Below are 14,710 nucleotides of genomic sequence, written 5' to 3'. Positions count from 1 at the left end.
CCCGGGAGGAACTGAGGGCTACCTGCAGGCAGATAACCTAAGTGTGATGACTGCAACAGTGAAACAGGAAGAACATCTAGTTTTACCAACTTTCAACTACAAAAGTAAAACAATTAACACTCCTTACTGCTTAGAATTATGGCAAGACACATCTAACTGCTTCAGCTTGCTTTGTTAAATGTATTAAACTTCAGGCCACAAGATCTGGTTCACAAAAAGATGAGCAAGTGCAAGAGAATGACTCTAGATAGTTTTAACCACTTCCCAAAATGCAGTAAAATATTTTAAATTTATGCACTAAATAGTGCTTCTTTAAGTACACCTAATAATATTTGCAGTGCTCCTTTATGGTTTTATCACCAGATTAACACCACAAGAACAAAATAAAACAGGAACACAGTCAATGCTTATGCAGGTGAGTAGTCGACTTCTGCAGATGCCCTACCTCTGCTGAATACAGGTGCTCCAGCACACATCCTTGAATTTTTTATACTCTTGGACCTTTTAATTTTTGTAGAGTTGTTATTCTCTTTTCTAATCCTGAACTATACCCGAGGTACTGATGTAACAAAGGTATGAGTAAAACACCCAGTAATACTTTTTGACGAACTAGGATTCAATGTGTATCAAGTTAAAATTCAGACTTACCTGATTGGTGGGAATTTTTGGCACATACTCTTTCCACATCTGAGCTTCTCTAGAGACTGCCATTTCCAGAAGGAAAGACAGCCTCCGGCTCTCCAGGGGGCCTGAAAATTTCATGACACCCCTTGGATATGCCTGCCTCCCAACAGGATACAGCTACCTGAAATGAGAAAAACAGTATAACAGTTAAGTCATTTACTCAGCATGCACTCACTTTGCACATACTGTGAAATAAAATTTACAGTAACATCACTGCTTTTTATGGTTCAGATGAAAACAGGATGAAACCCCCTTCAGTCCACCAAACATGCCTTTTCCATAAATGGACCATCTTATTGTCAATTCCTAATCCCCAGCCCTAAAGAAAACTTCAAGCAGACTATGTTCAGGGAAGTATCAAAATTTGCCTTCAAGTCCAAGTGTACCTGCTTCAAAAGTGGGTACATAGCCTAAATACGCCAATCCCAGCATCTATCATCATTTCTACATCTACTGCTTCAGCTTTCCTTCTCTGTGTAAACTCTAAAATACACCTCAATGCTTTGTGGAACTGTATATAACCAATATATCCAAACATTCATTTTCTTTATTCAAAAACAGTTTAAGCTTTCCCCTCTCATGAATTTCAATTTGTATAACAAAACATTTTTTTTTTCTGATTATGCGATTTTTGGTTTCCATTCACCCCAGTTATGCCTGCAAAAGGTCAAATGTGGTCAATCCACTACTCCAGTAAACAAATACAAAATAAAAAAAAAAAAAACGAATGATTAAATACACAAAAAATTATATATTCCTGGTGCTGTTACATATGTGTTTTACCTTAAGAGTGCATATTGCTAAGTGGGTATGATAAATATTTTTTCCAGCCATAACTGCAGATCACAATCCTATATGCACCATCAAATATTTATCACCAAGCTGTGCACTTCACCAACTACTCAGACACTGCAACTAATCACAATAATGCAGTCCAATTCACAACAAAATACAATGTCAGTGTCACAAAAGGTAGTGCACTCGCATTTGGTGGAGAAGGCTAGGGTTCTATTCCCACATGACGTAGATCGATAACGGGCACTGTAGTACAGCATAAGGACAAAATGATTGACCAACAATTGGCTAAGCTTCTGGTGTCATTCAAAGGGGATCCAGTATCTGTCTGCCTGGGACGACATGCTTGACAGACCACGATGCTTTGTCAGAGATGGTCTGCATCTGTCGCCCTTGGGATTCAGGTTACTGGCTAAGGCTCTTGCCACCCCTATAGTGCCTTTTTTAGGCAAAGTTCAAAGGACAAAACCACCACCGTAACAGGTACTAACATGCAAAATCTGAAGGTAATGCTACTCAATGCTAGAAGTCTAAACCTCAAAATGCACTCTCTCGAGGCACTCCTAAAAATGGAGAACATAGATATCTGTGCAGTAACTGAGACCTGGTTCAAGGCTCCAGAGAGCACCCCTGCAATACCAGGCTACAACTCTTACCACACTTTTCGGCCACCAAACCAGGACCGAAACACTAAAGGTGGAGGAGTGTCAATATTCACCAAGGATATTCTCACCACCAGGCTAGTTGCCCAACACAATGCGTCTGAAATTCTCCAGGTGCAACTAAAACTAGGGTAAGACTGTAAACCAAACTGTAGCTTGCTACAGATCCCCCACCATACCACAAGATTCTCACTACACCTTTCTAAACATACTGGAAAATATTAAGATAGAACCAAACACCCTAATACTGGGTGATTTTAACTACCCTGCCATTAACTGAGAAAACTACTCATGTACCAACACCTTTGCCCAACGGTTCTTGGAATTCATAAATTCCAATGGCCTGGATCAACTAATCCATAGTCCCACCAGGGACTCCAATATCCTAGACCTGGTCATTACCAACATGGGAAATCGATGGTCCACACCTATGGTCACCCCCTCGTTAGTCAGGTCTGACCATAAGCTAATCACCCTTAACATCCACATCCCACCCCCATCCCCCAGTAAGGAAACCTCCATAAAAAACGTCTCCAAAGCCAAATTCATGCTACTCAAGTCAGAAGTGACAAACTTCATGACACCCATGCAGACGGGAACTGCTGAATCCTACACTAAGGCACTGTACGAGCACATCTACTCATGCATGAATCATGCCATCCCAAATAGAATCAAGATGCTCTCATCCAAAAAAAGGAAGCCAATCTGATGGTCCCCTGCGATAAACAAACTTTACAACAAAAGGAAAAAAACTGTTGCAGAAAAGAGGAAAATCCCAGGATGCAAAATACTCCCTTACCAGCCTCAGTAAGAAACTGAGATCCCTCATAAAATCCTCAAAAGCTAGTTACGAAAATAAAATTGCCAAAGACAACCACAAGGCATTCTATAACTATGTCAAGAACCTAAATGGCAATGCTCAGATCTGTTCTGAGCTAAAACAGAATGGCATTAAATATGCTGATCCCAAGGATATTGGCAATATCCTGGCAGATCGATTCAGTCCCAACTTCACCCCCCTCTCACCCCCCTAAATGACCCATCTCAATACTGGAAGACTGCCAAATTCCAGTAATAACAGCCACACAGGTAAAAAACGCACTCTCCAAAGCTAAGAATACAGCATCCATGGGACCAGATGACATCCCAGGCTGTGTACTACATGAACTACAATATGAACTGGCACCTCACCTAAGTGTCATGTTTAATCATAGCCTCACCTCAGGTTTCGTGCCCACTGAATGGTGCAGAGCTACAGTTATCCCACTCCACAAGGGGGGATCTACCTTGGATCCCGGAAACTACTGTCCCATTAGTCTGACTAGCCTTATCTGCAAAGCCATGGAGCATATTATCATGGAACTTATAAACAAAGACATTGGCAACCTTCAAACACTGCACCCCACCCAGTTTGGGTTCGTGAAGGGCCGATCTTGTCTCCTGAACCTGATTGACTTCTTCGAATCAGTCTCCAGAGCCATGGACAAGGGTAAGGTGGTCCACACAACCTATCTAGACCTTGCCAAGGCTTTTGACACCATCCCCCACTATGGAATCATAGATAAACTTACTAAGTTGGGCATTAATCCCTACATCATCCAATGGGTTGCTAACTGGCTTACTGATGGAACCCACACTGTAAAAGTAGCCGACTCCAAATCCAGCTCCATACAAGAGACAAGTGGAGTACCTCAGGGTTCAGTCCTGGGACCGCTCTTGTTTGGCATCTACTTCTCTGAAGTACAGGCCAATACTAAGGGACTCTGGCTAACAAAGTTTGCAGCTGACTGCAAACTGGGAACCATTACTGAATCCCCAAAATGATGTGGATACTCTACAAAAGGGCCTTACAGAAACAGATACTTGGTGCCAGAGCCATGGGCTCAAGCTTAATGCCAAGAAATATATAGTTATCCCCTTTGGGAAAAATCATGTACCCATGAATTACCATATAGGTGGCAGTACACTAAACACCGAAAGTATGATAAGAGACTTAGGGACACAGGTGGACAGTGGTATCACCTTCGATAACCACATCGCCACAACAATGAGGAAATCCTTCTATGTAGCACACCAGTGATGAAATCCTTCTATGTAGCACACCTCACCACTAAGGGCTTTTCATCCAGAAAAAAGGAGGTTATTGTCCCACTGTACTCATCCCTCATTAGACCCATTATAGAATACAACGGCCTATTTGGTATGGACCTCTCAAGACATCTGCAACAACTGGAAAGGCCGCAGAAATACCTCACTAAGAGAATCACAGGCCTAAAGCAGATGCCCTACGCTGACCACCTTAAAAAACTCCAGCTATACTATGTCGCATATCGTCTACTCAGAGACAATCTCTGCTTAACATACAAGGCCATGTCAAACCCAGAGCTGTTGGACATGCTACATTTAAAGAAATCCCAATCCCTCAGAGCCACATGCTCCAGGGATCTAAACCTTGTCATCACAATAAACAAAATATGCTGGAGGGATAGGTTCCTGACCCAGAGACTCCCCAGACTCTGGAATAAATTGCCCATACATGTCAAGCAGAGTGCCTCTTTGGCCCTCTTCAAAAGGAACTCAGACGATTGGATGGGAGAAAGGAATTCACCCCGGGGATCACGTCAGTCGCCCTGCTAGACGGGGGTCCAGGCAAGTAAATAGAGTGGGAAGAAACAGCCAGGGAATTGTTACGGCTAGGCTTGTATAGGCCCCTAGGGCTGACAGCCTAGTACCAACCTATGAACCTATGCTGCATTCCTGACCCTGCCATACTTCGGATGAGACATTAAACTGACATCCCATCTGCTTGAGTTGGTGGTAGCAGATCATCAGCATCCCACTTTTTCCCATTTTTTTTTTCTACATGAGGTCGGAGTATCTTGTTAACTGTCGCAAACTCTCCCGATTCAGTGCCACACTCCTGCCTTCTTCAACATTCATGCCTGACTGTTGCAGATCGTCTTTCACACAATCCATCCACCTCTTTGCTGGACATCCTCACTTCCTTTTACCTTCTGTCTGTCCCAAATCTTCCGCACCAGATTGTCTTCTACTTTTCTGCATGTGTCCAAACCACTGTAATCTGTTCTCTTTGATCTTTTCTGCAATTGGAGCTACTGTGGCTTCGGCTCTTATGTCCTCATTTCTTGTGTCCCACAGTGTGCATCCTACCACCCTTCTCAGGCACTTCATTTCCATCACCTCTAACTTCTTCAACTGTTCTGCCTTTACTGCCCAGGTTTTTGTACCATACAGGAGTACTGGTCACACCCACTGTCTTGTACACCTTACTTTTCAGCTTCTTTGGCATTCTTCTGTCATAGACTACATCTGACACTCTATACTAGTTGGCTACAGACCCTCTGATTCTAGCTTTGACCTCTTCATTCAGACTTCCCTTCTCCTCAACCACCCTTCCCAGATAACTGAAGCAGTTTACCTGTTCCACTATCTTCCTTTCTATCTCTATTCTCAGCTTCTTTAGATTTCCCCCAATTTGCTGCCATTACCACCATCTTATATGTGCTTTATTTCATCCCATGTGCCTTCAGTTTTGCATTCCATTCTCCTATCCTTTGCTGAAGTTCTAACTCAGAGTCTGCCTGTATTGCCACATCATCTGCATATAGCAAGTTTGTTGATCTGTCCCCTCCAACCTGTTTGCTAATGTAGTCCATCAGGAGTATGACCAGCAGTGGGCTAAGAGCTGAACCCTGGTGTACACCCATTCCCACCAGGAACATCTCTGTGAGGCCGAACAGTGTTCATACTTGAGTCATTGGGTCCTTGTACATAGCCAGCACTAATTCTACCAATGTTTCTTTGACTTCAAACCACCACAGTACTGCCCAGATCAGCTTTCTTAGGACCTTGTCATATGCTTTCCCCAAGTCTAGAAATGCTCAGTTGGACTCTCTCCTCATCTCTAGATTCTTCTCAAGTATCTGCCTCACTGCAAACATCGGGTCAATTGTGCTGCATCCTAATCTGAATTCGAACTGCTCATCTCCCATCTTGCATTCTACTACTCTGCATATCGTTTATCAATCACCCGCTCCAGAACTTATATGCAATGTGATAGGAGTTTGAAGCCAACAGTTAAGGATGTCCCCTTTGTTCTTGCACAATGGCACAAGTGTGCTTATTCTCCAGTCATCTGGGATATGCCTCTCTTTCCACACTGCTATTAGTACCATCAGGAGCAATTTCTCCCCATCTCATCCAGCATCTTTATCATATCTGCTGTGACCTCATCTGAGCTTGCTGCTTTCCCTGACATCATTTTCCTTAGTGCTGTTTTTACTTCTTCTAGGGTGGGCTCCTCTTCTCATCTCAGTGTAGGCTGTTTCTGGGACAGTACAGCTTTGTGGGGTTTTCTTCAATCAGAAGCGTCTGGAAATACTCCTTCCATCTGCCTTTGATGTCCTGTAGACTGGTGAGCACACTGTTGCTGGCATCCCTTATGAACAGTGTCTGATTATCTTCTTTATCTTTTTGTCTTTGTCTTGCAACCTGATGTAGTTTATTTGTGCCACTTACTGACTCACTTTCCAAAAGCTGGTAGAGTGCCTCCCATTCCCTATTCTTTGCTATTGCAACTTCTTTCTTAGCTTCTTTGTTAGCCAACCAGTAGTCCTTCCTAGCCTGGTCAATCTTTTCTATCTCCCACTTCTTCCTGCACTCCTCCTTTCTTTTGATGACTTCCTGGACGTCTGCATTCTACCACCCAGCTTTCCTTATGTACCTTATTTCCATACCTGGCTCAGCCACATATCTTTTCTGTAGTCCTATCACATGCTGTTTTTAGACTCTACCATTCTTGTTCAACTCCACCTATTTCCTCCTCTTCTTGGGGTGCTAGAGCCCTGAGTAATTCCTTGAACTGTTGTACTTGCTCTCCAGTCATCTTCCAGGTCTTCAGCCTGGTCTCTGTTGACCTTTTGAGCCTCCTCACACCACTGCTTGCAGCTGATTGTGGCAAATAGTGGTTTATGCTGTGGGCCGACTGTTTCACTGGGGATGACTTTGCAATCATGGATTCTACTCAAATGCCTTTTCCTTTCTAGGATGAAGTCTACCCGAGTTACATGTTGGCTACTCTTGTATTTAATCTTGTGACTGTCTCTCTTGTGGAAACATGTGTTGGCTACTATGAAGCTGTTTGCCAGACAGACATCTAGAATGGCTTCTTCTTTATTTCTGTTGCCCCACCCATGTGGACCAAACAATCCTCGTATCCTGTTATGTCTGTCCCGATATGTACATTCAAGTGACCCATTATCAACACCAATTCAGGTTGTCCTGCTTTATCTAGTAGGTCCTGCAACTACTGTTTGAATGCACTCATTTCCTCACTATCACAACCCTGCTGTGGGGCACAAGCTAAGATTATAAATACTGCCCTATCATTACAATAGAGTGATTGCCATGAGTCTGTAATTAATTCTGATGATATCCCTCACTGCCTTCTGAAGCCCCTCTCACACCACAATTCCTACACCATTTCTAGCCTGCCCCCCCCCCCCCCCTTGAGTAGCTGAATCTGAATCCCAAGCCAAGTGGCTTTGCTGCACTGCCCTTCCATCTCATCTTTTGGATACATAGATGTCCAGCCTCCTCTGTATAATCATGTCATCCACTTCCAAGCTGCATCCTATCAGTGAACCTACATTAAGCATAGCAATTCTCAGCTCATGTTTGGCAGGTTGGTTGGTTTTACAACCAGCTTTCACTCAACAGAGCTAGGTCAGGTAACCCAGGCTAGGCAACTATACACCGGCTAGCCAGTATCTTATTGACTCAGGGCTGCTGGGCTTTATGGCGGGCACACACTAGCCAATAGGGGCACATATACCCCTCCCATCATTAGCAAGGGTCGCTGGTGTAGATCAGAGTAGGCCAGGTCCTCAACCCACTTATCACCGGTAACTACCCATGCTCATTTTGGAGACATTAGTCAACATGACTGAAACACCTAGAGACAGATTTTTACACCATCGTAGCCCTGCCACAGTGCAGTCTGTGATCCATATTCTCCTATCTTGAGGATACTGTGCACCACAGTAGATGCCCAAAGCAGTCGGTCTGTACAACTCTTCCTCCTATAGGGCACCATGTGGAGTCTGTGCTGCTGCCCACAGTGCCATTCATTACTGAGTTTGAGATGGAAACACTCAGCATGTTTTTCAGAAGTGGGAGAAACCCCACAGGGAGACAGGGAGAACATGCAAACTTTTTTATCATTCATAATTTCTCTTATCATTAATAATTCTTCACAATTCCCCTTTATACTATATATACTATCTTCAATAATATTTTCCATTTTAGTTTCAAACATCTTGTTTTATGTTCATAAAGATCTTCCAGTCATTATTATTCAATACTATCAGTTTTTTTTAATCACCTTTTACATTTCTTCTTTCATATGAGTTTAAATATTCCACTACAGAATTCTTTATACATAAAATCTTCATTTAACCATTCAAAATTAAAAAAATATATATTTTTTTCTAAGCCCTTAATTTTTTATACATTTCATACTCTATTCCATCTGGTCTTGCAGCCAAATCTATATTTACTTATTCTAATACTTTATCTAGTTCATTTACAGAAATCTCCTTTTCCAACTCATTATTCTCTTTTTCTGTTAACTTTTTTTTTTACTTTCCATGTTTTTTCACTACCTTCTTTTTTCTTTAAACATTACTTGTACATATTGTACTGTATTATTCATACTCCCCCCCCCCCCCGAGTACTTTCTATTTCTCCTTTTACATTTTTATTACTCACAAGACTGCAATCTTCCTTTACTAATCAGCTTAAGTAACTCAATACTTCTCTTTTTCCTTGTATGAAATATCTTTGCTTTTATTAACAATTCTTGCATTGTTTCTTGATTTCTTTCATATAATTGTTTTTCTTTGTCAAAGTACTTTGTCATTATGTTCTGAATTTTCAAATGCATCGTTATATATTTTTTTATTTTCGCACATCATATTGCCACCTTAAAACATTTTTTATTCCATGCTTAAATTTCATATGGTTTATAAAAGTAAGCATGTAGTTTAGTCTGATTGTGTTAAATTTCATTTCTAGAGCACTGCTTTATGTGAAAGAAATTGTTTTTGTGGGATCCATTTTGAAAAGACAGATTGTCAAAACCCATATGGTTGAACCCATATAAAATCGATAATTTAGTCTAAACTGTTCTGACTCAGATTGCGTTACAGTATGGATTAGGAAATTTGCTCTTTTCCACACTGTAGTGGGACTCAGAGCTGGCATATATAATTAGTAGTGGGTATGGGGGCTTGCCCCCCTACAAAACCATTTTTTTGCGTTGTAAGTATTTACATTTTTTTGCTATGGACTGAATTGTTGATCATATGGGTTCAACAATCTGTTTGATACAGATCCCATAAAACAACTTCTTTCACATAAATTTCATGTCTAGAGCAATGTTTTAACAAAATCAGAATAAACTACATGCTTACTATAGTACATCACAAAGCGCTGTATAAACCATACAAAATTCAAGCATGGAATAAAAAAGTAAAATAATCAAAAAAGAAATTAATACTTTAATTTGCCAATCAGAAAGCACCATTACTGACAAATTAGACCTAAATAAAGTACTTAACATTAAACTTAAAATCTGTTAAACTACTTATACATAAATAATGTACAATAAAAGCAGGAAAAGAAAACAAATTAACAATATAATCCAAAATATAACTAAGACTGGAAAATAACAAAAATAGCAGCTATAAATATGAGGCATATGATTAACCGAAGGCAAGCTGAAATAAACATTAAAGTTTACCAATTAACAACACCGTTTTCTGATAGTTTGAAATAACGCTCACTGATCTAAATAAAATACCAAAAAAGAAGCTTACAAAGTATCTTACAAGAAAGTATGAAAGCATTCATAACACAACTCATTTTTAAAATTCCTCTCAAATTAAACCCTATTAAGAACATTAACTATGGAGACAAATTAATTAATGCATCCCACTGAAATGCCTGGGAAGCAGTAATCATTAATGCATCCCACTGAAATGCCTGGGAAGCAGTAATCCAAACAATGAAAAACATTATGAAATAGGCAACTGGAATTGTGTAACAACATGAACTATCTACAGTGTAGGACTAGGGTGACTTATTTTGCCTTGTACAGTTAATAATTCTGTTGCCTTTACTGTGGCTTTGTCATTCTTTATGAAATTCTTTCCCTTTTAACCTGCTAATGATGGGTTAAATTTGCATACCATGCTAAAAGGGCTTAATCCCTGTTACTTAAATAACTATTTTAAAGATCATTTTTATGAAGAAAAAAAGAAAGGTATGTACTTCTCATAATGCTAAATCTTTGCTGCCCTCCATCCATCTTGACAGATAGGTCATCTGTCTCCAGGAGGATCCAAGCCGGCATCATCTAAGCTCTCTACACCACTCTTGCTCCCCTCTCCCGTAATGCACTACTGTGGCAGAAGTACCTCAGACTGAGCTTGCTGTAAGGACAGCAATATCCCAGAAAAGAACCAATCCCCAACTTAGAAAGGTCCAAATGGAAAGCTTCAGGTTTGTTTAGTAAGAATCCTCCAATTCTCCAGGAAAAAAAGCCCAATAAGGCTAATGTGACAATTAGGAAGGGCAAAGGGGGTGGTGGAATGTTGAGATGGATGAAAAAAAGGGCAACAAGGACCCAGCATTATGGTAACTACATAACTTTTTTATCTGGTGTTGCCCTCTCCATCTATCTCAATAAATGCAACAGAGTTCCCGGCTATCAAGATTCCTGCGTTGTAACATATGTTAATAGGTAGGTACTAGGCTATCGGTCTTGGGGCCTATACAAGAATAGCCAAAACAGTTCACTGGCTTTCACCACCCAAGAAAGTTATTTTCCTGTGCCCCTGTCTAGCAAAGCCACAGAATTAATCCCCAGGGTAAATTTCCCATTTCCCATCCAACTGTTGAGATTTTTCTTAAAGAGGGCTAATGAGGAACTTTGCTTGACATGAATGGGTAGTCTGTTCTAGAGCATGGGAAGTCTATGTGACAGGAATCTATCCCTCCAGCATGTTCTGTTTATTGTGGTGGCAAGGTTTAGGTCCCTGGAGCATGGATAGTCAATCTAGGAGCTCTCTTTAAGCCATGTTTGAATCACCAGTGGTAATCTATAAGTAAACTGATATTTGATATATATGGGTCCCTCTATTTAGTTTTAAACAACTTATATTAACATCAGGTATTTTTGTATCTTGACGTAGGCTAGTAAGCTAGGTCATAATGTCTAATGTTGAATATGAGAAATGCATACTTATTGATATGTAATGTTGGGTGTTTGTATCTTTAAAGATGTGGTTTAACTCATTTTTGAAAAGGTGTATAAATGTCGGGTCCACTGGTAATATTGTCACACACTGACAATGCCTCAGGGCGAAACTGGTCACCAGTCACCGGTCTGTGTTTCTGCAGACTGTGCTGCAATAAACTTGTTTCAACCAGCTGTCTTGAGATTTTTTTTATTTTATTTGAGTGCTGGAGTTTCAGTTGGTGTTTTGTATTCTTACTCCGTGTACCACTACATACGTTCTCGAGCACCATATCATGGTTTGGATTTCTGTTGGTATTTCACCAGTGCTGGAACGGGATACGGCCTGAATAGACGTGGTTTGGATGGTGGCGATTTATGGTTCACCTAAACAAATATTGAAGACAGCAACACTTAAGTGAGGGAGGTGAAAACACAGTTTCTGCTACAACATGGCAGTTGGTTCAGACTTCAAAGTTTATCTCGACAATATACTAGCGGATAAGGATGACTGTACTTTTTTTACTACTACACCCAAGATGGGACAAGAGCCAAATGCTAAGGATGAAACAGGGCAACCTGATGTGGCACATTCATTTAAACAACTAATGGATTGTTCAAAAAAGGTATGTTCATATGTTTGGCACTGCAAGCTTTTAAAAGCTTATATGTTGGCTAAAATGTCACCAAGGGGACTCAGGGTTTACGTGGAACCACGCCTAGGTTCTCAAGACACTGAATTTATGAAAAAATGGAGGGCCATACAACAAACAGCTTCAAGTATGTTTATTCAGTTGTTGGTTGAGTACTATGAAAAGCAACTGCCAAACCTTTTGTCCCAATTAAAGGCATGCCATGAAAGTACTAAGACATTTTCTAATACTGCTCAATATCAAGAAATGTACGCGCAATTTATGTCTGACACTGACAAATATGAGAGGGGTACAATGACGAAAAATGAATAAATATCAGAGGGACACTAATGACTTCAAAAATGCATTGTGTGTCACATATGATGTAATAAATGATGTCAAGAATTTTTGTAGGAATTTAAATCTCAAATATTATTTTGCCCACAGAGATACAAGTGTTAAAACAAGGGGATTTTTATTTTAAAAAATCAGGTTTTTTTACCACCATATCATAGTACTGTTAAAACCTTTGAACAATTAGTTTTACAAGATTTGCATGTGAATCGATCACAAATTTTTCGGGCACATAATGACAATTTTTCTTCCTCTGAAAGAACGGCTCTCAAATCTTTGGCACAAAATCAAGATATAGTAATAGTAGGAGCTGACAAAGGAGGCGCAGTTGTCATATGGGACAAACAAGCTTATACATCAGAAGCCAATAGGCAGTTGAATGATAGTCAATTTTACAGTAAACTATCAGGTGATCCAATGCTAGCATTCAAAAGGGAGATGGATACCTTTTTGATTAAGGCTAAAGATCAGGGTATCATCAGCATGTCTTTGTTGGCACAACTGCAGGTTGATTCACCGAAGCTCCAATATTTTTATCTTGTTCCCAAGACACATAAGCCACTTCAAAATCCACCAGGGCGTCCCATAGTGGCAGGAAGGGGATCAGTGCTTGAACCCCTATCTGAAAATTTAGAACATAGACCTAAAGTGCTTTTACCTTTGGTTACAGCTAGGATTTGTGATAAGAAACAATTCCTACAACTCATGGATAAACTACAAGTTTCTTCTACATCATATATAGGGACAATGGATGTCCAGTCTCTCTACACTAGTATACCACATGAAGGAGGTTTGAGGGCCATTCAATATTGGATGGAACAATCAGGAAGATATTCAGTATCAGGTATGACATTTTTGTTGTCTTTGTTAAAACTGGTTCTGGAACACAATGTTTTTCAGTTTCAGAACGAGTGGTATTTACAGCTAAGAGGTACCCCTATGGGGGCTACTTTTGCCCCCATGTATGCCAACCTTTTTATGGGTTACTTTGAAGTTCAGTATATCTACACAGAGGAATTTCCTTTTAAACCATGGCTGGAGATGTGGCGTAGGTATTTAGATGATTGTTGGGTGGTGTGGGAGGGGAGGGGGAGTCAGACTGAATGGCAAAGATTTGTGACATTTCTTAGTGCTAATAGGTATGATATCACATTTACAGGTGGCATTGATTCCACACACACAGAATTCTTGGATGTAATGGTCAATAAAACATTAGATGGAACAATAGCAACTAATTTATACAGAAAACCATTTTACAAGAATGCATTTTTACATGCCAGCAGCTACCACCCCACCCCCCACACCATCTAAAAAATACCTGGATCACAGTTCCAGAGGGTTAGGAGAATTTGCTCCACACAATTGACATTTGAACAGCAAGCTATGGATTCGCAGAATAGATTTATACATAGGGGCTACAATGAAAATATTATTCACAAAGCTTATCAACAATCTAAAGTTAGTGACAGGACTCTATTATTAGACAAACAGACATATGATGTGGCTGATGAGGGCAAGTTGAGATTTATTACGACAGAGTTCTAATACCTTTCATAAAAAAAGAACTATTTCCAAATTCTGACATGTTATACAATATGATCTGTTTTTCACACAGTTTACAAGAGAGGTATGTAGCTTTGGCAATAGGAAAGGTAAATCTTTAGGACAATATTTTTCTACTTTTAAAAAAGGTCCAAGTACATTTCCATCGAACAGCACAGCGGGTAATACATATCGTGGCTTTTGTAAATACTGTAACGATGTCTAAAACTAAATCTTTTACATCAGTAAATTCTAGGAGAGTTTATGATATTAAACAAAAATGTACCAGCACTTGGGTGGTGTATATGGCTATATGTAAGTGCGGAGCACTTTATGTAGGCCAAAATTCATGTGCCCTGAAACAACATATTGCCCTCCATATAAGTGACATCAAAAGCCAACGTGCCAGCAGTGCTTTATATAAACATGAGCTAGTTCATAATACAGCTCACTTTGTGTTTGCTGGAATACACATGGTCCAAACACAGGGTGTCAATGATTTGGCTAAACATAAAATATTAACTCAAAAAGAACGACGATGGATAGTCATCTAGGAGCTCTCCTTAAGCCAGGATTGAATGACCAGTGGTAATCTAGAAGTAAAACTGATGTTTAATATATATATGGGTCCCTCTATTTAGTTTTAAAGAACTTATATTAACATCAGGTACTTTTGTATCTTGACATAGGCTAGTAAGCTAGGTCATAATGTCTAATGTTGA

General features: G+C 40.1%; 1 protein-coding gene across 1 annotated transcript in view; it reads right to left on the bottom strand.

The window, feature by feature from the left end:
* The window catches only part of CCNI (cyclin I), a 1,428,732-nt gene that overhangs the window by 1,289,018 nt on the left and 125,004 nt on the right, over positions 1-14,710 (bottom strand). Inside the window, exon 2 of the mRNA XM_044061168.1 lies at positions 649-805. Within this exon, the coding sequence (XP_043917103.1) occupies positions 649-762 (114 nt within the window). The 5' untranslated portion in view covers positions 763-805. The remainder of the gene's footprint in view (positions 1-648; positions 806-14,710) is intronic.

The sequence above is a fragment of the Protopterus annectens genome, chromosome 2.part0 (assembly GCF_019279795.1).
Source record: "Protopterus annectens isolate FY-2018-M chromosome 2.part0, PAN1.0, whole genome shotgun sequence".
In the NCBI taxonomy this organism is placed as follows: domain Eukaryota; kingdom Metazoa; phylum Chordata; order Ceratodontiformes; family Protopteridae; genus Protopterus; species Protopterus annectens.
Note: the sequence above shows the minus strand (reverse complement) of the source record. Positions and strands in the feature narration are given on the sequence as shown.